General features: G+C 41.9%; 1 protein-coding gene across 1 annotated transcript in view; it reads right to left on the bottom strand.

Annotated features, from left to right (window-relative positions):
* LOC146813686 (solute carrier family 22 member 7-like) overlaps positions 1-22,211 on the bottom strand; it is a 401,617-nt gene that overhangs the window by 174,560 nt on the left and 204,846 nt on the right. Inside the window, exon 3 of the mRNA XM_085610179.1 lies at positions 19,997-20,151. Coding sequence (XP_085466305.1) covers positions 19,997-20,151 — 155 coding nt within the window. The remainder of the gene's footprint in view (positions 1-19,996; positions 20,152-22,211) is intronic.

The following is a 22,211-nucleotide window of genomic DNA, read 5'->3' on the forward strand; positions in this document are numbered from 1 at the left end:
ACCGAAAGTGAATTCGAACTAGACATGAAGAAACTGAATCTCAGATTAGAGAAAGCTGAAGAGGAAATCAAGCTTAAAAAACAAAGAAAATTCCACCGTGATCAACAAGATTATGATCTAGGACAGATTTTCACTTTCGGGAAACGATTTGATTATCTAAGAGAGAATACTCAGAAAGAGGTGCAAAGAGAAGCGCAAAGAGATGTGCAAGATATAGTTACGTCTAAACCAGCAACAAGTCAAGCTACAGTGGAACCAATAAATGTTACAAATGGAACTAGAGATAACACAACAAATGTTATAAATGGAACTACAGATGAAGAAACAGAGATAATCACACCAGAAAATGCACAAGTGGAACGAGCTGAAAAGAATGGAGTAAAATCCAAAATTTTAAAGGAATTCGACCTAATGGCCTTCGCGCGGCAAGGACTTGGAAGTCCAGGACCCCACGAGAACAAAGGTCGTGGTCGAGGCGCCAGAGGAGGAAAAAGGCAAGGCGCAAAAAAGCCGGGGAGAGCGGATTTCTTCGAGGGAATGAGAACACGAGGAAAATCAACCAACAAATAGAAGATCAACTTACTGTGGTAAATTTATCAGACTTTTCACTTACTGTTGATCAAATTAATGTTTTATCCCTGGGTTTAACATTCTGTCCCACTAAAAGGTTTGATTACACGCAAGGAAGAATTGATTTGTTCCATTTCACTAGAAAGTTGCGACTTAAAAAATGGTATGAATATAAAACTAGTTTAGAACGTGCAGCAACCACTGAAAGTTCTTGTTTAACTATTGAGGATTTGGAAACATTACAAACCATGCATGAACTAGGGGGCAATGATGAAGATGATATAAATGTACAGATACCTGAACAACTAACTATGGACCGCAGCAGTGACAGCGGTTTTAAACCTAAATCAATTTTTTTACCGCAAATTCACTGCGATGCAATTGAAATATTTGAGAAGGGTGTGAAAGAAGAATTAAAAAAGTTGGGTAAGAGTAAAAATAACATAAGATCGAATCTCACTTCACAACAACTGGTGGCCATACAAGAATTACAGGAGAACAAATCTATTGTAATTAAGAAATCCGATAAAGGCGGAAATGTTGTTGTATGGCCACTACAGATGTATCTTGATGAAGGAACTAGACAGTTAGGTGATGTGAGTAACTATGTGAAATCGAACAGGATATGTTATGAGGAAAGCAATGAACAGTACAGAAATAATTTGGTTAAATGGAAAAATGAACAATTGTTAACCGAAGATGAATTTAAATTTCTGTTCTGTGAATATCCCAAATTGCCAGTTATGTATCTCTTGCCTAAGTTACATAAAGATGCTAAAAAACCTCCGGGAAGACCTATTGTCTCCTCTATAGGAAGTCTATATGAGAATACTTCTAAATATATAGATTTCTTCCTAAGAACATATGTTCAATCCTTACCTGCTTATGTGCGTGACACGGGTGACTTCCTAAGGCTGATCAAAGATGTTGTATGGGAACAAGACATGTTATTAATGACATTAGACGTCAACAGTCTCTATACATGTATCCCCCATGATTTGGGTATGGAGGCAAGTAGACATTTCTTGAAATCTCGTAATTTGATTTATTATAATCATACTGAAATGTTGCTCTGTATGATGAAAGCATGTCTAACCAACAATTTTTTCTTGTTTAACCATGTCATCTTTCGCCAAACCCAGGGAACGGCGATGGGAACCTGCTTTGCCCCCAGTTACGCGGGTTTGTACCTGGGCTGGTGGGAGGAGCAGGTGGCGAGTAAGATCACGGCCTTTACCCATAACGTCGTTCTCTGGGCAAGGTACATCGATGATGTGTTTTGTATTTGGAAGGGCGCAGAGATGCAAGCAAAGGAATTTGTGGAGTCCTTAAATAATAATGACTTAAATCTTAAGTTCTCCAGTACTATCCATGATAAGAGAATTGAATTTTTGGATGTCGAATTAAGAGTAGAGGACAACAAATTAGAAAGTAGACTATTCAGGAAGAAAACGTCCGGTAATAGTCTTTTGCATGCAGAGAGCTGCCACCCTAGGAATTTGATCAACAGTATCCCGTACGGGGAACTATTGAGAGCCAGGAGAAATTGCAGTGTAGATAGTGACTTTTTGGAAGAAAAGAAAAATATGACATCTCGATTCAAAGAAAGAGGATACTCTAATAAGACAATAAATCAGGCATGTTATAAAATCCAATTGATAAATAGGATTGATTTATTGCAAAATAAAAAGGAAGAAGAGAATCAAGAACTACCCTTACGATTCATAACTACATACAATAACCAACATTGGGAAGTCAGGCGTTGCCTTAAGAAATTTTGGAATGTGTTGGATACTGACAAAATTCTGAAAAAATACACAGGCGACAATCCTAAAATCACTTTCAGGAAATGTACCTCGCTAGGCGATAGATTGTGTAGTAGTTCTATTTCCACAACAACTAAGAGCCATGAAATAAAGGGATTTTTTACCTGTAGATCATGCAAGGCATGTAAATATAGCACTAACATTAAAGAAATCGAGTTATCCAAAAATCAGAAGCCATTCAGCATTAATCAACATCTCACTTGCAAATCTGATTACTGTGTGTATGCGCTCATGTGTCCCTGTCCGCTTATCTATATTGGGAGTACCATTCACCAAGTCAAAAAACGGATCTTAGAACACAGAAGAGCTATCATTCATGAGGATAAACAATATCCGATAGCCCGGCATTTCAAGGAGAGACACAATAAAAATGTGAGTCTGCTGAAATATTGTGCTCTGGAAAGAATTCCTATTTCAGAAAGAGGAGGTAACAGGATTAAGGAATTAAGACGGTTAGAATCTAAAATGATTATTAGATATGAGACAATGCATCCAACGGGACTGAATAAAGACGAGGAACTGTCTGTCCACTTACGTTAGATAAAAATCTGTACATACAATCTGTAACCCTGCTAAATGAACCGTGTAAATCCTGAATAAGTTTGTATTTTAACCATTTAGAAAGTGATTTTGATCAGAATTGTTTTTTATGTTGTAGGAGACGGAGACGCCATCATCAGATGATGAGGATGAAAAGCAAAAAGCTAGTGATATCTAAAGTGTATAGGCCCACCAGGGCATGATGTAAATAGATATTTGGCGGGATATGAGTTAAGGGCATTTAACATGTATGTTATACATTGAAACGCTGTAATACTGAATATTGGCCCACTGGGGCGTTTATTTATGTTTATGGTTATGTTCCAAAATGAATAAATAATGTAGTGTTGGGATATTGAGCAACAGCCCACTGGGGCAGGATTTTCATTTACAAATTGTGTAAGTGTAATGTTGTTATAATCTTTGGAACATAGCATTGATAATGTAATTATGTTTAATTGTGTGAACATTTATTAATTATTGTGCAGTGTATAAACATAACAGCGCAATGAATACTTTATGATTTAAAAGTACCACTCTAAAATGGCCGCCAGTTTCACAAGGATCCCGATGTGGCGCAGTAGTCCTACGTTTATGTTATGTCATGTGATGTGAAACACTTTATTTATACTTTAAACAAACAATCGTTTATTGACCCGTGACAAAGGAGCGGCTGCTCCGAAACGCGTCGGGCTTTTGTTTGCCATGTAACGAATAAAAATCCTTTTCAACCACGCATACGGATCTGGGCTCGGTTTCTGTGATAAGAACAAATCGCACGAATTGGAGTAATATTGAGGTTCGCTACCTCACCGGAGCCCGCCGCCATTAAGAGGCAGAGCAACGCGAGTGAAATTGGGGATATATTACCTACTGGCGGTCGCCAGTAGGTAGTTATAGTTAGGACCACGTTTCCATAGGAAAACCTCAACATTCTATTTTGAATAACTTTGGCGCCGGTCGACGAATCCTCGCGAATTTCTCAAAATAGGTGGGGCGCTACGCTCCGCTCCTACCCTGAAAGTCTCGGGGGGATTCGTCAAGCGGGGGCTGAGATAAAAGGGGGGTCCCAAAAAGCGTTTTTCCCATGCATTTTTCCATAGGACCTTTAGACAGGGCTACAGCCCGAACGGCTGAACAGAATTACTAGAAATTTGGCAGAGAGGTAGTCCTCAGGTCAAGGAAGTGCCTTTTGTAGGTTTGGTGTAAATCTGTTCAGTAGATTCTGAGAAAATAGCCTTTAAATCAATATATATATCTGAGCCCGCTTACGGTACGCTTACCGTACGCTTACGGTAAGCGTACGGCGGCGTGCGCGAGCGCGATTCTGATTGGCTGTTAGATCTTAGTAAACATTCGAATCGGTCGAAACCAGGAAGCGGCGGCCGCCATTTTGTGTATTTCACTCTGAAAAAAAAGAGTGAAAACAAGGAAAGGGGGCAATGAGGAGAGTTACAGACCCCCTAACATTTGTAAGGGGGTCAAAGAAGGACAGAAAAGTACAAAAAAAACATTTATTGATTTAAAAAAAAATCACGGGGTACGCGTACGGTAAGCTTACGGTAAGCGTACGGTAAAAAAAAAAAAAAAATAGATAAATGAAAAGCAGATTTAAGAGTTTAGAAATTAGGGAGCTCTAAAAAGAGCTGTTGTGTTTATGAAGTCATTTTTTTAGTGGTACCTACAAGTAAGTACCGATGCAGAGTCTAAGGTTCAAGAGGAAGACTCTGTTCCCTTCATCATTGAAGTGCACACCATCTCCTCTATAAATGTCTTGCATGTCATAACGCAAGTTGTTGTGGTAAATGGCACCCATACCATAGTCACGGAGGAAAGCAGAAACAGATTTGTTGACGTGCTTTCTTGCTTTGTCAATCTGTGGACAGAAATGATTGGACCAGTTCCATTTTTGCCTTTGGCATATGTTGGAAAACACAAAGGCAGTTTTAGGGAAAAGTGTAAACAGTTGTGCAAAGGTGTCCTTCATAAGCATTTCCAGACCTACCCCAGTCAAAGTGCCTAGGTCATTGCCACCACAGTGCACTATTATGAGGTCAGGGTGTTGGATTTGAATGAAGGATTTCACCAATGGCATCAATTGGTGCCACTTTAACCCTCTCTGACCAATCCATTTAATGTCTACATTTGGCAAAGCAAGGTCTCTCACCATATCTGTTTTCTCTGCAAACTTTTCACTCCAGAAGATATAGCTGTGCCCTACAATCCACACTGTGAACATCTTCAAAGGAGAACTGGACGCACTCAGGAGGTGTCTTTCAGTAGAATGGCAATAAGAAAAGAAAGACAGTTTGGAAATGGAGGCATACATATTTTTTTTAAACAAAAAGAACTGATTGGCTGTTTCATACCATTCTAGAATAAAAACTAGGCTGTATGTGAAAATTAATAGAAGCATGTTTTGTATTGGTACAAAAAAATGTGTAACCAAAGAACAGTACTATGGATTTGCTGTAAGGTTTGAAAAGTCAAGCACTCTTGCTCTGTGGAATTGAAACATTGTGTGTCGAACTTCTGACCTAACTGCACACAGCAGTGTTCCATGAGCTGTTGCTATGGTAGCAGGCAGAAGTCAAGTTGGGGGAAGGGTACTAGGCAGAAGTCAAGTTGGGGGCAGGGTACTTTTGGAAAAGGGTTGGTTTTCAACCAATAGAAATGTGTGATTACATTTGAAAAAAAGGGGGAAGCACTGAGATTTGAAACTTACAAGTATATGTGTGGAAAAATAGAGGGAAAGTTTGCCATTATCTGGTTCTGCTGAGAGGAGAGAGGTGAACACAACAGAGATCCTGGCTCTGATAATCTGCTGTTTGAGTGTCACATTTCTTTCACAACTAACTAATTTTAAAGGTGAGTTTACAGTTTGAGAGGGTATGTATGTGGTAACTTAAGAAATGAATAATAGAAATGGGAATTGTTTTTGTTGTAGTTACACATGGTGGTTTCATAATGTGTCAGTGTGTAAAAGTGATTTACACTTGCCCCGAAAAAAAAAAGAGCAGTAAGTGTGCTTTCAAATTGGCAAAGAAATTTCGTTTTGGGACTAATGTGAAAACATGACTCTGTGTGCAGAGAGGAATTATAGGCAGAGATTTATTGCGTATTGCTCTGGTGATTTCACAGTTGCATTAGATGGAAAGGGGGAGCCATTTTTTGGTGCAGAAGCAGACTCTTAGCACACACCCAGCTGCTTACCCTGTGGAATCATGCACAGTATTCACAAGCGAGTGGGGTTTGAGGTTTCAGTCAGTAATGCAAATACATTCAGCATCACTAAGGCTGGTTGCCCTTGCTGGAGTGTAGGCAGTCAACCAGGTTACACATGGTGCTGGTCTGAAAAAGCAGTTTGGACATGTGCTTTTTAAAAAAACTGAAAAGTGGATTCATAATGTGTCAGTCTGTAAAAGTGATTATCACTTGCCAAAAAAAAGAGCAGTAAGTGTGCTTTCAAATTGGCAAAGAAATTTCGTTTTGTGACTAATGTGAAAACATGACTCTGTGTGCAAAGAGGAATTATAGACAGAGATTTATTGCGTATTGCTCTGGTGATTTCACAGTTGCATTAGAAGGAAAGGGGGAGCCATTTTTTGGTGCAGAAGCAGACTCATAGCACACACACAGCTGCTTACAATGTGGAATCATGCACAGTATTCACAAGCGAGTGGGATTTGAGGGTTCAGTCAGTAATGCAAATACATTCAGCATCACTAAGGCTGGTTGCCCTTGCTGGAGTGTAGTCAGTGAAATGCAATATATTCTGAAAACAGCAAAAAAAAGGCAAAAATATTTGTTGATAAATATGTAAATATGTGTACTGTATTATAAAATGTTTTATTAAATATTAATACTTTTTTCTTTTTTTTCAGATTGAGATAGAAAATTTTCGAAAACTAGAACCATTTTTAAAGCAATTAAAAAAAAAAATTAAATGAATAAATATTTTTTTGAGTGGGTATGGTAAGTCAATAATATCATGGTCCCTTTTTTCCACTTCTCTACAATCACAATTTCAGTTTTTAATTGTAGTCTCTCAAGGACCTTGTAATGTGATAATTGATTTTTAGTGTTTTTTAAAAAAAAAAAAATTACGCGTACGGTAAAAAAAAAATTAAAAAAAGTTTTAAAAAACATATATAAAAAATAGATGAAAGGTAAGGTTGGCTCTTAAAAGAGCCGTTGTGTTCATGCAGGGACAGAGGATGAAAGATTGGGAATATTAGACGGTACGACAAGTGTGCTGATCTATTTTATTGTTCACTAGGGAAATACTGGTCTCCCTATAAGTAATTAGATCATGACAACAGGCGCACCGTACTTCAACCCTCGCAAACCGAGGGTTAATTTCCAGAGGACCAGAAAAAGGAGATGCTCCCCCCACAGATGAAGGGCTCACCTGACCTGCAGAAGAAGGACTCGGCCCTGCAGATGATGGTCCAGGCTGAGCTGCTGTGGATGTGCTCGGTTGATTTACTGAAGGGTTACCTCCAGTAAGTCGAGCATGTGTCCTTCTGTGTACATCCTTAAGGTGTCTCATCATGGTGTGATTCCCAAAGGAATACTTCCTGTCAGGATTCCCTCTTGAAAGTACACGCTTACACAGCTTACAAGTCACTAAGGGTGCATTTACCTTTTGCTGGCCTTCTGGAAAAGAAAAATACTCCCATGCATAAGAGGTCTTTTATTTCCTTGCTCTCTGCCTCAAGGTAGTGCTGCTAGCCTCACTCTCAGAAGAGCTCTGCTGTTCTGCCATCGTATCACAAAGACAACCCAGCTCCTTCTCCTAAGGGATCACAAGCAGAAATGAGGGGAATGGGTGTGGTGTAGGAGAGTTCTAGAACTGAAAGTAGTTTCAACCAATCAAAAGTTGTGTTTCATGATCACATGACCTACCGTACGCTTACGGTACGCTTACGGCGCGGTTACGGCAAAAAGTACGCATGCGCGTAAAAAAGACACGCGCACGCGCCCATGCGCACAACAGGCACGCCCCTTCACTTCCGTGTAGCGTACGCGTTACGCGCTGTGCGCGCGTGACGTGCGTATACGCAAATTGCGTAAACAAACGCAAACAGCGTAGAAATCTAACGTAATTAAAGCAACAGGTGCGCTTACCGTACGCGTACGTTTTTTTTAAAAAAAAAAAAAATTAAAAAAATGGAAAAACAAAAAAAAAGTTATACTAATAAATCTTACCTGTTTATTTTATAAAAATGGAAAAATAAAAACATATTGTAGAATTTTTAAAATTTAAGCATAGTCTTTAAAAAAGGATAGAAAAATAAAATAAAAATATGTAAAGAAAAAAAAGAAAACAATTAGCATTTAAAAAACCTTACAAATTCACTGAAAAAACCATGGGTTTCACACACGTTATAGTTAGGAATTAGCATTTAAAAAACCTTAGAAATTCAATGAAAAAACCAAAGGTTTCACACATGTTATAGTTAGCTGGACATTTTACTCGTAAAAAACCAATGAAATTCCCCCGTTATAGTTAGTTCAGCTAACTATAACTCGCGCGCCCGCAATGCACTACTGATGACGTCACATATTACATCACTCATGACATGGTCAGTGACATCACTGATGACATCTCAAATGACATCACTGATGACATTATCCTTGTGACAGAGTGGTAGACCTCCTCTCACCCTAATATAACCTTTGATACACACATTTAAAAATAGAGACTGAAATTTTCAAAAAAATGGACATACCAATAACAGTAACAACAACCTATTCAGTAATTCTAAGATCCACATACACATCCACTCATCCACCAACAATCCTATACAGTCACTCATACATGTACTCACACATCATATGTACTCATACACCTAAACACCCTGTAACACAATGCCACTCATTCATAGAGTTACTCACACATAGTCACTCATGCTAATAAAGAATCAAACATCCATTTACCTGCATATACAGTTATACACACTCCACCACACTTACTTTTACAGAAACTTACACATACATAGTCTTTTAAACAATAACTTATAGAAACACATACTTATTCATACAGGAAGTCTACCAATCTCTCACTCTCACATATACTCACTTATAAACACCAATACTCACATATACTACATTAAAACATATGTAGTTACTCATAAAGACACTATTGAGACAGTCATTCACTCACTAACACACCCATACACACACTCATCCACCCATACGGTTCTGCACACATGCTGTATTCAACACATACACTTATATACAAAGTGAGAGACTGATACAGGTATTTACACATTTAAACATTACTCACTTAGCCATGTATTCATAAAGATACACTTAATCAGTCAGTAATACAATCAATTTTTCAAAAACAAATCATCAATTTAGACACTTATATACCCATTTATTCTTCCATCGACCTTGAGATATACATATATTAAACATATTTAATTTTCAGAAAAACACACATTCACTGGATGATGTCATCAGTGATGTCATTTGAGATGTCATCAGTGATGTCATGAGTGATGTCACTGACCATGTCATGAGTGATGTAATATGTGACGTCATCAGTAGTGCATTGCGGGCGCGCGAGTTATAGTTAGCTGAACTAACTATAACGGGGGAATTTCATTGGTTTTTTACGAGTAAAATGTCCAGCTAACTATAACATGTGTGAAACCTTTGGTTTTTTCATTGAATTTCTAAGGTTTTTTAAATGCTAATTCCTAACTATAACGTGTGTGAAACCCATGGTTTTTTCAGTGAATATATATATATATATAATCTACTGGCAGTCGCCAGTGGATAGTTATAGTTAGGACCTATTTTCCATAGGAAATCTGCAACATTCTATTGAGAATTTCTTTGGCGCCGATTGACAAATCTTCGCAAAATTCTCCAAACTTTTGGCCAGCTCCGCTCCGCTCCTACCCTGAAAGTTTCGTGGTGATTCGTCAAGCGGGGGCCGAGAAAAAAGGGGGGTCCCAAAACGCGTTTTCCCCATGCAATTTCCCATAGGATTTGTTGTCACAGCTACAGCCCGAACCGCTGAACGGAATGGCACCAAATTTGGCAAAGAGGTAGTCCTCAGTTCGGGCTCGTGCCTTTTGCATATTTGGTGTGAATCTGTTCAGTAGTTCCTGAGAAAATTAGGGTAAAAAAGTTAGTGATATCTATGGCCGCGGAGGATCCGCGGACCGTACCCGCACCGTACGCGAACCCTCCCCAAACCGAGCGCGCACCCTCCCGATCGCGCGCTGAATGCTAATTGGCTGTTGAGCGTCTCTCTACATTCGAAACCAGGAACTGGTCGGCGGCCATTTTCTGCCTCGGTAGAAGCGAGGCTGAAGAAGCAAGGGGAATAAGTGCGTAAAACATATATAGGGGGCAGAGTGGGAATACTCTGACCCTCTAGAGGTGCTTAGGGGGTCCCGGAAGGACCCCCTGGGGCCCCCCTTTTTAAAAAAAAAAGCGGCGAAAAGCGCGCACGGTGCGCGCATCCTATCGGGTTGGATGCACGAATTCTCTCACGGTGGGTGCGCTGGTCCACGGCAACGTTTTTTGAAAAACGACAAGAAATCATTGGTTGTATAACAACTTTCTACACTGAAAGGTAGGGTGTATATTTTTGTTTTTTAAAGGTATGATTGTTATTGGTTAACAAAAACAGATTGTAAGGAACATTATATATGATAAGCTGATATGTTGAAAAGTCAAGCACACTTCCTGTCTTGTGTAGGAACATTGTGTGCTGAACTTGTGACCTGTGAGCTCAGTGCAGTGTTCCATAACCTGTTTCTATGGTAACAGGCAGAAGGCAGATTGGGGGAAGGGTTGAAATGTATTTCAGTTGGAAAGGGTTGAAATGTTTAACCAATAGAAATGTGTGTTTGCTTTTGAGTTTATGTGCGAAGGATTGTGATTTGATGTTTACATGTATATGTGTGGAAAATGAAAGGGAAACTTTTCCATTCTTTGCTTTTGCTGAGAGGTGCACAGTGCAGAGATTCTGTAAATGAAAATATGGTGAGTGATTGATATACTCCTTAATCTACGAAAGAACTTGAAAGATGAGTTATTTAATTGTGAGGGGATGTATGTGGACTATTTTGATTTTAATCGGACTAATGTATTTTTCCTGCTAAAGTGTAGGGAGTACTTTTTTTCTCTACAATGTGTGTGCATGTAGAAACCATTCTGTGATTGACATTTATGTTTTTCATGTGTTTGTAGAGAGATAACTATGCAGTTTTTATATTTTGGTAGAATTAGAAACCAGTCATTGTTTATGAATTTGTGAAATGAGTTATGTTATGTTTCTATACTAAAATGTAGTACTACTTCTAGATGAAGAAATGTGTTTTCATATAGTGCAAGGGATAGTGTTGTTTGTCTAGAATCACACAGTGAGTCTGTGTGCATTTGGGAACCACTGTGAGAGAAGCATTTGGTAATATCGTGTATTTGCTGACAGATAAGTGTTTTAAAACCAGTCAGGTTGTCACGTTTTAGTAGCATTAGAAGCCAGTCTTTGCTTATGTGTTGATTAAATTAGTCAGGCATTGACACTAAAGAGCAGTCGTGAAATATGTAGATTGTGTGCAGTTCCCTTATCACTCCCAGTGTTGTGAATGAGTTTTGGTAAACTCCTAGGGATACTGGTGCTTGTCTAGAATCACACTGTGAGTCTTTGTGCATTTGGGAACCACTGTGAAAGAAGCGTTTGGTCACATTGTGTATTTGCTGACTGAAAACTGTTTTAAAACTTGTCATGTTGTCAAGTTTTAGTAGCATTAGAAGCCAGTCATTGCTTATGCGTTGATTATGTGTTGATTAAATGAGTCAGGCATTGACACTAAAGTGCAGTCGTGAAATATGTAGATTGTGAGCAGTTCCCTTATCACTTCCAGTGTAGTGAATGAGTTTTGGTAAACTCCTAGGAATACTGGTGCTTGTCTAGAATCACACTGTGAGTCTTTGTGCATTTGGGAACCACTGTGAGAGAAGCGTTTGGTAACATCGTGTATTTGCTGAGAGAAAACTGTTTTAAAACCTGTCATGTTGTCAAGTTTTAGTAGCATTAGAAGCCAATCTTTGCTTATGTGTTGATTAAATGAGTCAGGCATTGACACTAAAGAGCAGTCGTGAAATATGTAGATTGTGTGCACTTCCCTTACCACTTCCACTGTAGTGAATGAGTTTTGGTAATCTGCTAGGGATAGTGTTGTTTGTCTAGAATCACACTGTGAGTCTGTGTGTATTTGGGAACCACTGTGAGAGAAGTGTTTGGTAACATCGTGTATTTGCTGACAGATGAGTGTTGTAAAACATGTCATGTTGTCAAGTTTTAGTAGCATTAGAAGACAGTTATGGCGTATGCTTTCATTATATGAGTCAGGCATTGACACAAAAGTTCAGTCATGAAATATGAAGATTGTGTGCAGTTCGCTTACCACTTCCACAGTAGTGAATGATTTTTGTTAAACTCCTAGGTATAGTGGTTGTTGTCTAGAATTACACTGTGAGTCTGTGTGCATTTGAGAACCACTGTGAGAGAAGCATTTGGTAACATTGTGTATTTGCTGACAGATAACTAATTTAAAACCTCTCATGTTGTCAAGTTTTAGTAGCAATAGAAGCTAGTCTTTGCTTATGCATTGATAAAATGAGTCAGGGTTTGACACTAAGGTGCAGTACCATGTACTATTCTGTTCACTGTGGCAGAACTGAAAATTTAAAAGTTTTACCTAAGCACTGTCCTAGAAGTAGTCTGATTATTTAGTCAGTTTCTAAGTACCAAATAGATTGCTTCAAATAAAAGTGTTCTGACATACTATACACTTGTCTTTTACACGTTCAATTCCCTAGTCAGTATCCATACACTTCCAGGAAACATCCTGTCACTTCCTTTGCACTCCTCTAGAGACCCATTCAACAGCATGTACTAATCCATTGACTGTGCCAAAACTCAAAACACTTATAAATTCACCTAGACACTCTCTTTCCAGTACTCTAATGATTCAGTCACTGCCTAAGTATTCATGCACTGAGCCAGTTCTTAGCACATGGACTACGTCAAACCCATATCCACTATGCATGCAGTCCTCTAACCACCTACACACTTGTCTTTCACACCTTCAATTCCCCAGTCAGTATCCGTTCACTTCCAGCAAACACCCTGTCACTGCCGTTGCACTCCTCTAGTGACCCATTCAGCATCATGTACTAATCCATTCACAGCGCCAAATCCTAATAAATTCACCCAGGCACTCTCCTTGCAGTACTCTAATCATTCAGTCAGTACCCAAGTACTCATCCAGTGACCCAGGCCTTAGTATATGGACTGCTTCAAACCCTTATCCTCTATGTATGCAGTCCTCTAACCACCTACACAATTGTCTTTCACACCTTCAATTCCCTAGTCAGTATCCATACACTTCCAGGAAATACCCTGTGATTCTCTTTGCAGTCCTCTAGTGACCCATTCAGCACCATGTACTAATCCATTCACTGTGCTAAAACCCAAACACTTATAAATTCACCAAGATACTATCTTTGCAGTACTCTAATCATTCAGTCAGTGCCAAAGTATTCATACCCTGAGCCAGGCCTTAGCACATGGACTGCCTCAAACTAGGGGTGGGCGGAATTTGCGTAATCGCGTAACGCAAATCTCCGCGAAACGGTAAAAAATCTCCGCGAACATTCAGAAATTCCGCGAACACGTGGAATTGCTTGTTTGCGATGCTTTTTTCCTGTTCACAGTTGCTGTTTGCGTGCTCGGGGAGAAATATCTCGCGAACACGCATTTTGAGAACGCGAACAAGGAAAAATTTCGGGAAGTCGCGGAAAGCAGAATTTTGGGCAATTTCGCGTTCTCCGCGGAACGCGAAATTTCCGAAATTCCGCAAATTCCGGAATTTACCGCCCAGGCCTACTTCAAAACCCTATGCACTATGCATGCAGTCTTCTAACCACCTAGACACTTATCTTTCTTTCTTTCACACTTTCAATTTCCTAGTCAGTATCCATACAGCCCAGCACTTGTCACTGCCTTTGCACTCCTCTAGTGACCCATTCAGTACCAAGTACTAATCTATTCTCTGTGCGAAAAGCCTAGCACTTATAAATTCACCTAGGTACTCTCCTTACTGTACGATAATCATTCAGTCAGTACCCAAGTAGTCATGCAGTGAGCCAGGCCTTAGCACATGGACTGCTTTAAATGCCTATGCAGTATGGATGCAGTCCTCTAATCACCTACACAGTTGTGTTTCACACCTTCTATTCCCTAGTTAGTATTCATACTCTTCTAGCAAACACCCTGTGAGTCACCAAGTGTGTCTCCTTATACTACTGTAATCATTTAGTCAGTTAGCATGCAGTGTTTTAGTGAGGTAGGCTTTAGGGCATGAACTGCTTGAAAGTAGTATGCACTATGCATGTAGTGTTTTAATGATCATCACACTTGTGGTTCAGGGCTATAGTTTCATAGTCAGTTTTATATAAAATGTGTTTGTACAGTAATGGAATAGTATAAATTTGAAAGTTATTAATATACATTTATTTGTGATTCTTTTTTACAGATACAGAACAGGAGTGTTTCTCATCTGTTTGCACTCTTCTCGTGCAAGATTGTTTGGATGAAGGGTCCTTAGGTGTTTCATCATACTTGCTGTGCCGCACGAGTATTTTTTGTTACGATCTCCTCGTAACAGAACTCTTTGGCAAATCTTGCGAGTGACGAAGGTGGCATTGGTCTTTGTTTGCTCCTTGGAAAAAGTAAAAAATGTCCTCACCACTGAAGAAAAACGTTGTTTGTGTGGTGCCTTCTGCAAAACATTTTCTTCAGATTCGGTAAATATTTTAAAGCGGCAACATTTACAGTTTTTGTAAGTTAAACTTATAAAATTTTGTTAGCTGTATGCATTTTATGTATCTGTGATTTGTTTCTTGGGGTAGTTTGTTGAGAATACCATGTTGTTGTTTTTTTAACTATCTTTCTTATTTTCCAGGTCTGTCGTCGACATCCATTGTCCCCACAGTAGTGTTCCGCCTTGTTGTTTTTTATTATTGTTGTTACATTTTGTTTATTAGTTTATTGTTCATATATATGTTAATAAAAAAATAAAGTTTGAAAATATTTTTTCGTTTATATATTTATTATTATAAAAAAGAGAGTTTGAAAAAAAATTAATAACGGTTTTGATTGTTCTCTTAACTGCTGTGTAACTCTTTCTTGTTCTTATTACTTTTATTTGATGGAGTCCACCATGGTGTTAAATTTTGGGGGACTTATCGCTGGAATACTGGAGATATCTGCAGTTTGCACTAACTTCTGAATAGTGTGTTAGATTTATCTCAACTTTACTTCCGTTAAAGTGCTGATAATGAAATGGAGAGTAGCCTTTCCGATTTATTCTAAATACTAAAATCCTGTAATGAATTGCACTGAGGTATTGGCTGCAGTTACAGTGTACACACAAAATCTATTAAGAAATCTCATTGTGTTTATATTGATTGGGAATAGTGCGTCAGGTGCTGGATCTTGATGAGATACACTGCTCAGTTCGTATATTGTTCTGCACACGAAAAAAATCACATCACAACTTTCACACCAATTGCAATGCGAAACAAATTCCGGCGATAAGACACGTTAGCACCAGGGATTTTACACCTGCTTTCTGCTGGTGTTAAGCAGGACAACTACCTGCACCATGAAAGGGAACACAGTCGAGAGCCACACCAGAACACCCACAGGTACCATAGAGTCAATGAGCATGATACAGGGATACCCATGAGGGACAGAAGACTCATCTCAACAACTCCAGGACGGCCAATGCCCCCCAAACCCACATCTTAGTAAGTGTGTCCCTGTGGTCATTGTCTTAGCATGATAGGCACGAGCCCTGCAACATCACAGTGTGCAGTCACCTCAGCGTTGGTAGTGAGCCTGGATGTGTAGCTACGCACGCATCCTCCTGCATGCACAACTGGGCGTGTGCTGGTCTGGGGTTCACAGGTCAGTGCAGGGGTGTGCCTATCCGGCAAGGAGGACGGGGTGTCTTGGACATGTCCGTGTACAGGAAGTGCGGTAAGTGTGTCTCTGTGTTCTGGTGTGGCCTGCTACAAGAGCCGCAGCAGTTGATGTTGTAAACTGGCATGCACCACCTCCAAACGGCACTGTGATGATGTAGTTGGAATGTAGCAGGACATGAGCAAATAGGCATTACAATGGTGTGCTGTACGAGTGCACGAGATACAACAGCGCACCATACAAAAGTGTGGGGGCTCGTGGGAGGGAGGTGCAGCCGTTTGGCAACATAACACACAGTGAACTTGACCATGTGCCACATGCTGGGCATCTCATCCATGATGACCACGGTCGCAGACATCCCACAACACCAACGACTGGCCTTTGTACACATCCTGTATGAATGCAGCGTGGTTTTCACTTCTATGCTCGTTCAGTGGTGTGATGTTGTCGGGTTGTGTGACTTGTGCTGCTTGTTGGTGTGTTTCATTTTGGCCATTGTTAGTATATATGTGTGTTGTACTTAATTGTGCATGTGTGCCATTCTGCCCATCTCCCCCCTTCCCCCACTCCCTGCTTCTTCCTCTTCCTACTGCTGTTGTGTCTATATTTTTGTTGCTGCACACATAAATACATGTAAAGAATAAATTAGAATAGTTCCTTGATTCTTTTAGGTTTCAAAACTCCTCTATTGGTTTCTTTTTAATTTTCCATATAAACCGTTTTTTAAATATTGAACAACACATAGAAGTCAGAAGTGCAACGTATTCTATCAACACACTTTCTAGAACATTCTACAACACGTGCAGGTTAAAAGTTCATCAATTTTTTTAAACGTAACGATAGATTTTTGTAACATTTTCTTGAATATTTAACGACACGTGCAGGTTAAAAGTTGACGATTGTTTTAAGTTTGAACAGTGCCTTTCAAATGCAAGTAGCAGGTGTGGTTGATCTGAGCAAATGTTATCCTTTGATATGTACTCCACGTTGAAACTGCTTTTTCTCAACCAATCACCAAGATGCTTTTCCACAAAACTAATGTGCACCCTACTTTTAAAAAAGAATGCTTTTCATGATATCTTCAGAGATAAGTTATAGATAGGAATTAGCATTTAAAAAACCTTTGAAATTCACTGAAAAAACCAAAGGTTTCAAGGGCGTTATAGTTAGCTGGACATTTCCCTCGTACAAAACCCTAGAAATTCCCCTGTTATAGTTAGTTCAGCTAACTATATAACTATAACAGTGATGTCATTTGAGATGTCATCAGTGATGTCATCACTGATGTCACTGACCATGTCATGAGTGATGTAATATGTGACGTCATCAGCAGTGCATTGCGGGGGCACGAGTTATAGTTAGCTGAACTAACTATAACAGGGGAATTTCTAGGGTTTTGTACGAGGGAAATGTCCAGCTAACTATAACGCCCTTGAAACCTTTGTTTTTTTCAGTGAATTTCTAAGGTTTTTTAAATGCCAATTCCTAACTATAACGCCCCTGAAACCTATGGTTTTTAAAGTGAATATATATATATATATATATATATTCTGCTCCAAAGGTTGTCCACCAGGTGAGCAGCACTCGATCAGCAGCTTTGTTTATGATAGGCATGGACGAGGATCCGCTTGTAGAAGCCGCTCCGTAGTGGAATTGCCTGACGCGTTTCGAAGCTCCATATGCTTCTCTTCAGAGGCTTTAACGGAGACGGTGTGTGCAAGCACTGAACCTATTTCGCCATTTTCATATTGCACTCCCACCAATGGGAAGCTCGAATGAGACTGTGCATTGTGGGAAATATGGTCCGGATAGCACACAAATCTTGTCCTGTATGGACCCTGCAAGTGGACTCGTCCTCAATCCTGTTTGCCGCTGCTGGCCCACATTACTGACATGATGGTTACCATGTCAGGTGGCCCCCGTAACATTACGGGGTGGTGCAAGCTCCGCGGCAGGACGGCCGCGTGTTACATTCTGCTCCAAAGGTTGTCCACCAGGTGAGCAGCACTCGATCAGCAGCTTTGTTTATGATAGGCATGGACGAGGATCCGCTTGTAGAAGCCGCTCCGTAGTGGAATTGCCTGACGCGTTTCGAAGCTCCATATGCTTCTCTTCAGAGGCTTTAACGGAGACGGTGTGTGCAAGCGCTGAACCTACTTCGCCATTTTCATATTGCACTCCCACCAATGGGAAGCTCGAATGAGACTGTGCATTGTGGGAAATATGGTCCGGATAGCACACAAATCTTGTCCTGTATGGACCCTGCAAGTGGACTCGTCCTCAATCCTGTTTGCCGCTGCTGGCCCACATTACTGACATGATGGTTACCATGTCAGGTGGCCCCCGTAACATTGCGGGGTGGTGCAAGCTCCGCGGCAGGACGGCCGCGTGTTACATTCTGCTCCAAAGGTTGTCCACCAGGTGAGCAGCACTCGATCAGCAGCTTTGTTTATGATAGGCATGGACGAGGATCCGCTTGTAGAAGCCGCTCCGTAGTGGAATTGCCTGACGCGTTTCGAAGCTCCATATGCTTCTCTTCAGAGGCTTTAACGGAGACGGTGTGTGCAAGCGCTGAACCTATTTCGCCATTTTCATATTGCACTCCCACCAATGGGAAGCTCGAATGAGACTGTGCATTGTGGGAAATATGGTCCGGATAGCACACAAATCTTGTCCTGTATGGACCCTGCAAGTGGACTCGTCCTCAATCCTGTTTGCCGCTGCTGGCCCACATTACTGACATGATGGTTACCATGTCAGGTGGCCCCCGTAACATTACGGGGTGGTGCAAGCTCCGCGGCAGGACGGCCGCGTGTTACATTCTGCTCCAAAGGTTGTCCACCAGGTGAGCAGCACTCGATCAGCAGCTTTGTTTATGATAGGCATGGACGAGGATCCGCTTGTAGAAGCCGCTCCGTAGTGGAATTGCCTGACGCGTTTCGAAGCTCCATATGCTTCTCTTCAGAGGCTTTAACGGAGACGGTGTGTGCAAGCGCTGAACCTATTTCGCCATTTTCATATTGCACTCCCACCAATGGGAAGCTCGAATGAGACTGTGCATTGTGGGAAATATGGTCCGGATAGCACACAAATCTTGTCCTGTATGGACCCTGCAAGTGGACTCGTCCTCAATCCTGTTTGCCGCTGCTGGCCCACATTACTGACATGATGGTTACCATGTCAGGTGGCCCCCGTAACATTGCGGGGTGGTGCAAGCTCCGCGGCAGGACGGCCGCGTGTTACATTCTGCTCCAAAGGTTGTCCACCAGGTGAGCAGCACTCGATCAGCAGCTTTGTTTATGATAGGCATGGACGAGGATCCGCTTGTAGAAGCCGCTCCGTAGTGGAATTGCCTGACGCGTTTCGAAGCTCCATATGCTTCTCTTCAGAGGCTTTAACGGAGACGGTGTGTGCAAGCACTCCCATTGGTGGGAGTGCAATATGAAAATTGCGAAATAGGTTCAGCGCTTGCACACACCGTCTCCGTTAAAGCCTCTGAAGAGAAGCATATGGAGCTTCGAAACGCGTCAGGCAATTCCACTACGGAGCGGCTTCTACAAGCCGATCCTCGTCCATGCCTATCATAAACAAAGCTGCTGATCGAGTGCTGCTCACCTGGTGGACAACCTTTGGAGCAGAATATATATATATATATATATATATTCTATCCAATCCTGGTTTCGTCGATACAAAGCAGGCACTGACTCCGTGGTATACCATTAATCAAAGAGATCTTTTATTCCATCTGCTGAAGCCCAGACGCATTTCGGTGGACAAGTCAGCCTTGCTCACTGTATATATATATATATCTGCCAGGAATGTAGAATTGGAGTTGCCCGTAGTGAATCTATTCATATGTATATGCACTTACCTTATTGATATATTGGTCCTTGATATTTAGACCTCAGAAGTTTGGCCCCACGATATTTTCTACTCAATATTTTGATTTGCAACCCTGGGACAAGGTGGGCTGAGTCGGAGTAATGCAATTACATGTAAATGATGTAAAGACTCTCCTGCCAGTCAAAGCCTTACTCACATAATGCCGTTGAGACGATGGGAACTGCAGAAATTGACATCCCAGAAAGAGCCCGGAAGACGGCAAACATGGGATAATTGACAGATGCTGCGGCGGCCATCGCGAACACAAGTGTGAGCACAGAGCACACCAGGAGAGTCGTGCGCCGGCCGTACCTGAGAGAAAACAAATGAAAGCATGGCTTACACTCAGCTGGCTCTGATGGGCATCTGATACATTCACAGGAGACCTCTAAGACCAGAAAAAGTCCCACAATAAACAATCCCTATTTAGAAGCAGTTTTCCAACTTTTTGTAGGGAGGATGCATGCACATCTTGCTACTATTGTGCAGCCCTGCCGAATACCAATCATCAGGGGTTAGAGAAACACATTTTAGTGCTGGTGCCCTTATCAACCAGGAACCACCCCACAACACACTGTTGAAAGAGCTGCATTTAAGCAGTGAGTGCGCTGGCAGTGAGCGTGCTGTACTGCTTAGAGAGCGTGCTCTGTTTCACAATACACTGGCATCTCACTGTCTCCTTTACTTTTATTACTATTATTAATCACTTAACACATCATAAACTCTCCAATTAGGCATCACAGGGGCCTGGGAATCACCTTTAATCATCTGGGCTCTGCGAGTGGTCTTCTATCAACATTAACAATCAGACAGAGCCCTCACATAGATGTGGGGACAGCACCTTACTTATTGTTTTCTGCCAAGGCACCTGTGCCACTGTGACCACACAGTGTGCCATTGGCCCCCAGAGTCAGACACAGAAGTGGCAGGTGGCAGCTTTGTTTTTCCAGTTCGCCCTGTCCACATACGACCATGGAGGAGGTCGCGCTCACGGACATCGAGGCAGGAGAGTTTACCATGTCCTTCCAGTCCGGCCAACCTCACCAGCCCCAGGAAGACATCACCGCCTGACTCCACTCTGCCAGAGGACAGTTGATGGCCTTGCAGCAAACGTGCACTGAGCCCCTCCAGAGAGCTTCTGCCTGCCTAGGACCGGTGAGACACCAGCAGTGAGTACCAGCAGCATTGAGGCCTCAATTAGAGCCCAGCAGTCTTGTCCAACAGCAGTGTTATCCAGTGTGTGACTCTTGCTTCAAGACTGCAAATGTTGAAGGCCCTATCCTGGTCAGCAACAACCATTTCTAAGAAAAACTCTCTGGTACTAGAGCTCCATGCAGCCCTGCCCCCGCTTCACCCCCACCCGCCCCTGCTAAACCCCTGGATCAGAACACAGTGTAACTAGCGTGTACTGACCCCCTGCCCCCTGAGAGCTTCTGCCTGCCTAGGACCTGTGAGACACCAGCAGTGAGTACCAGCAGCATTGAGGCCTCAATTAGAGCCCCGCAGTCTTGTCCAACAGCAGTGGTATCCAGTGTGTGACTCTTGCTTCAAGACTGCAAATGTTGAAGGCCCTATCCTGGTCAGCAACAACCATTTCTAAGAAAAACTCTCTGGTACTAGAGCTCCATGCAGCCCTGCCCCCGCTTCACCCCCACCCGCCCCTGCTAAACCCCTGGATCAGAACACAGTGTAACTAGCGTGTACTGACCCCCTGCCCCCTGAGAGCTTCTGCCTGCCTAGGACCTGTGAGACACCAGCAGTGAGTACCAGCAGCATTGAGGCCTCAAGTAGAGCCCAGCAGTCTTGTCCAACAGCAGTGGTATCCAGTGTGTGACTCTTGCTTCTAGACTGCAAATGTTGAAGGCCCTATCCTGGTCAACAACAACCATTTCTAAGAAAAACTTCTCTCTGGTACTAGAGCTCCATGCAGCCCTGCCCCCGCTTCACCCCCACCCGCCCCTGCTAAACCCCTGGAACAGAACACAGTGTAACTAGCGTGTACTGACCCCCTGCCCCCTGAGAGCTTCTGCCTGCCTAGGACCTGTGAGACACCAGCAGTGAGTACCAGCAGCATTGAGGCCTCAAGTAGAGCCCAGCAGTCTTGTCCAACAGCAGTGGTATCCAGTGTGTGACTCTTGCTTCTAGACTGCAAATGTTGAAGGCCCTATCCTGGTCAACAACAACCATTTCTAAGAAAAACTTCTCTCTGGTACTAGAGCTCCATGCAGCCCTGCCCCCGCTTCACCCCCACCCGCCCCTGCTAAACCCCTGGAACAGAACACAGTGTAACTAGCGTGTACTGACCCCCTGCCCCCTGAGAGCTTCTGCCTGCCTAGGACCTGTGAGACACCAGCAGTGAGTACCAGCAGCAT

This window comes from Triturus cristatus, chromosome 6 (assembly GCF_964204655.1).
Source record: "Triturus cristatus chromosome 6, aTriCri1.1, whole genome shotgun sequence".
NCBI classification, from domain to species: domain Eukaryota; kingdom Metazoa; phylum Chordata; class Amphibia; order Caudata; family Salamandridae; genus Triturus; species Triturus cristatus.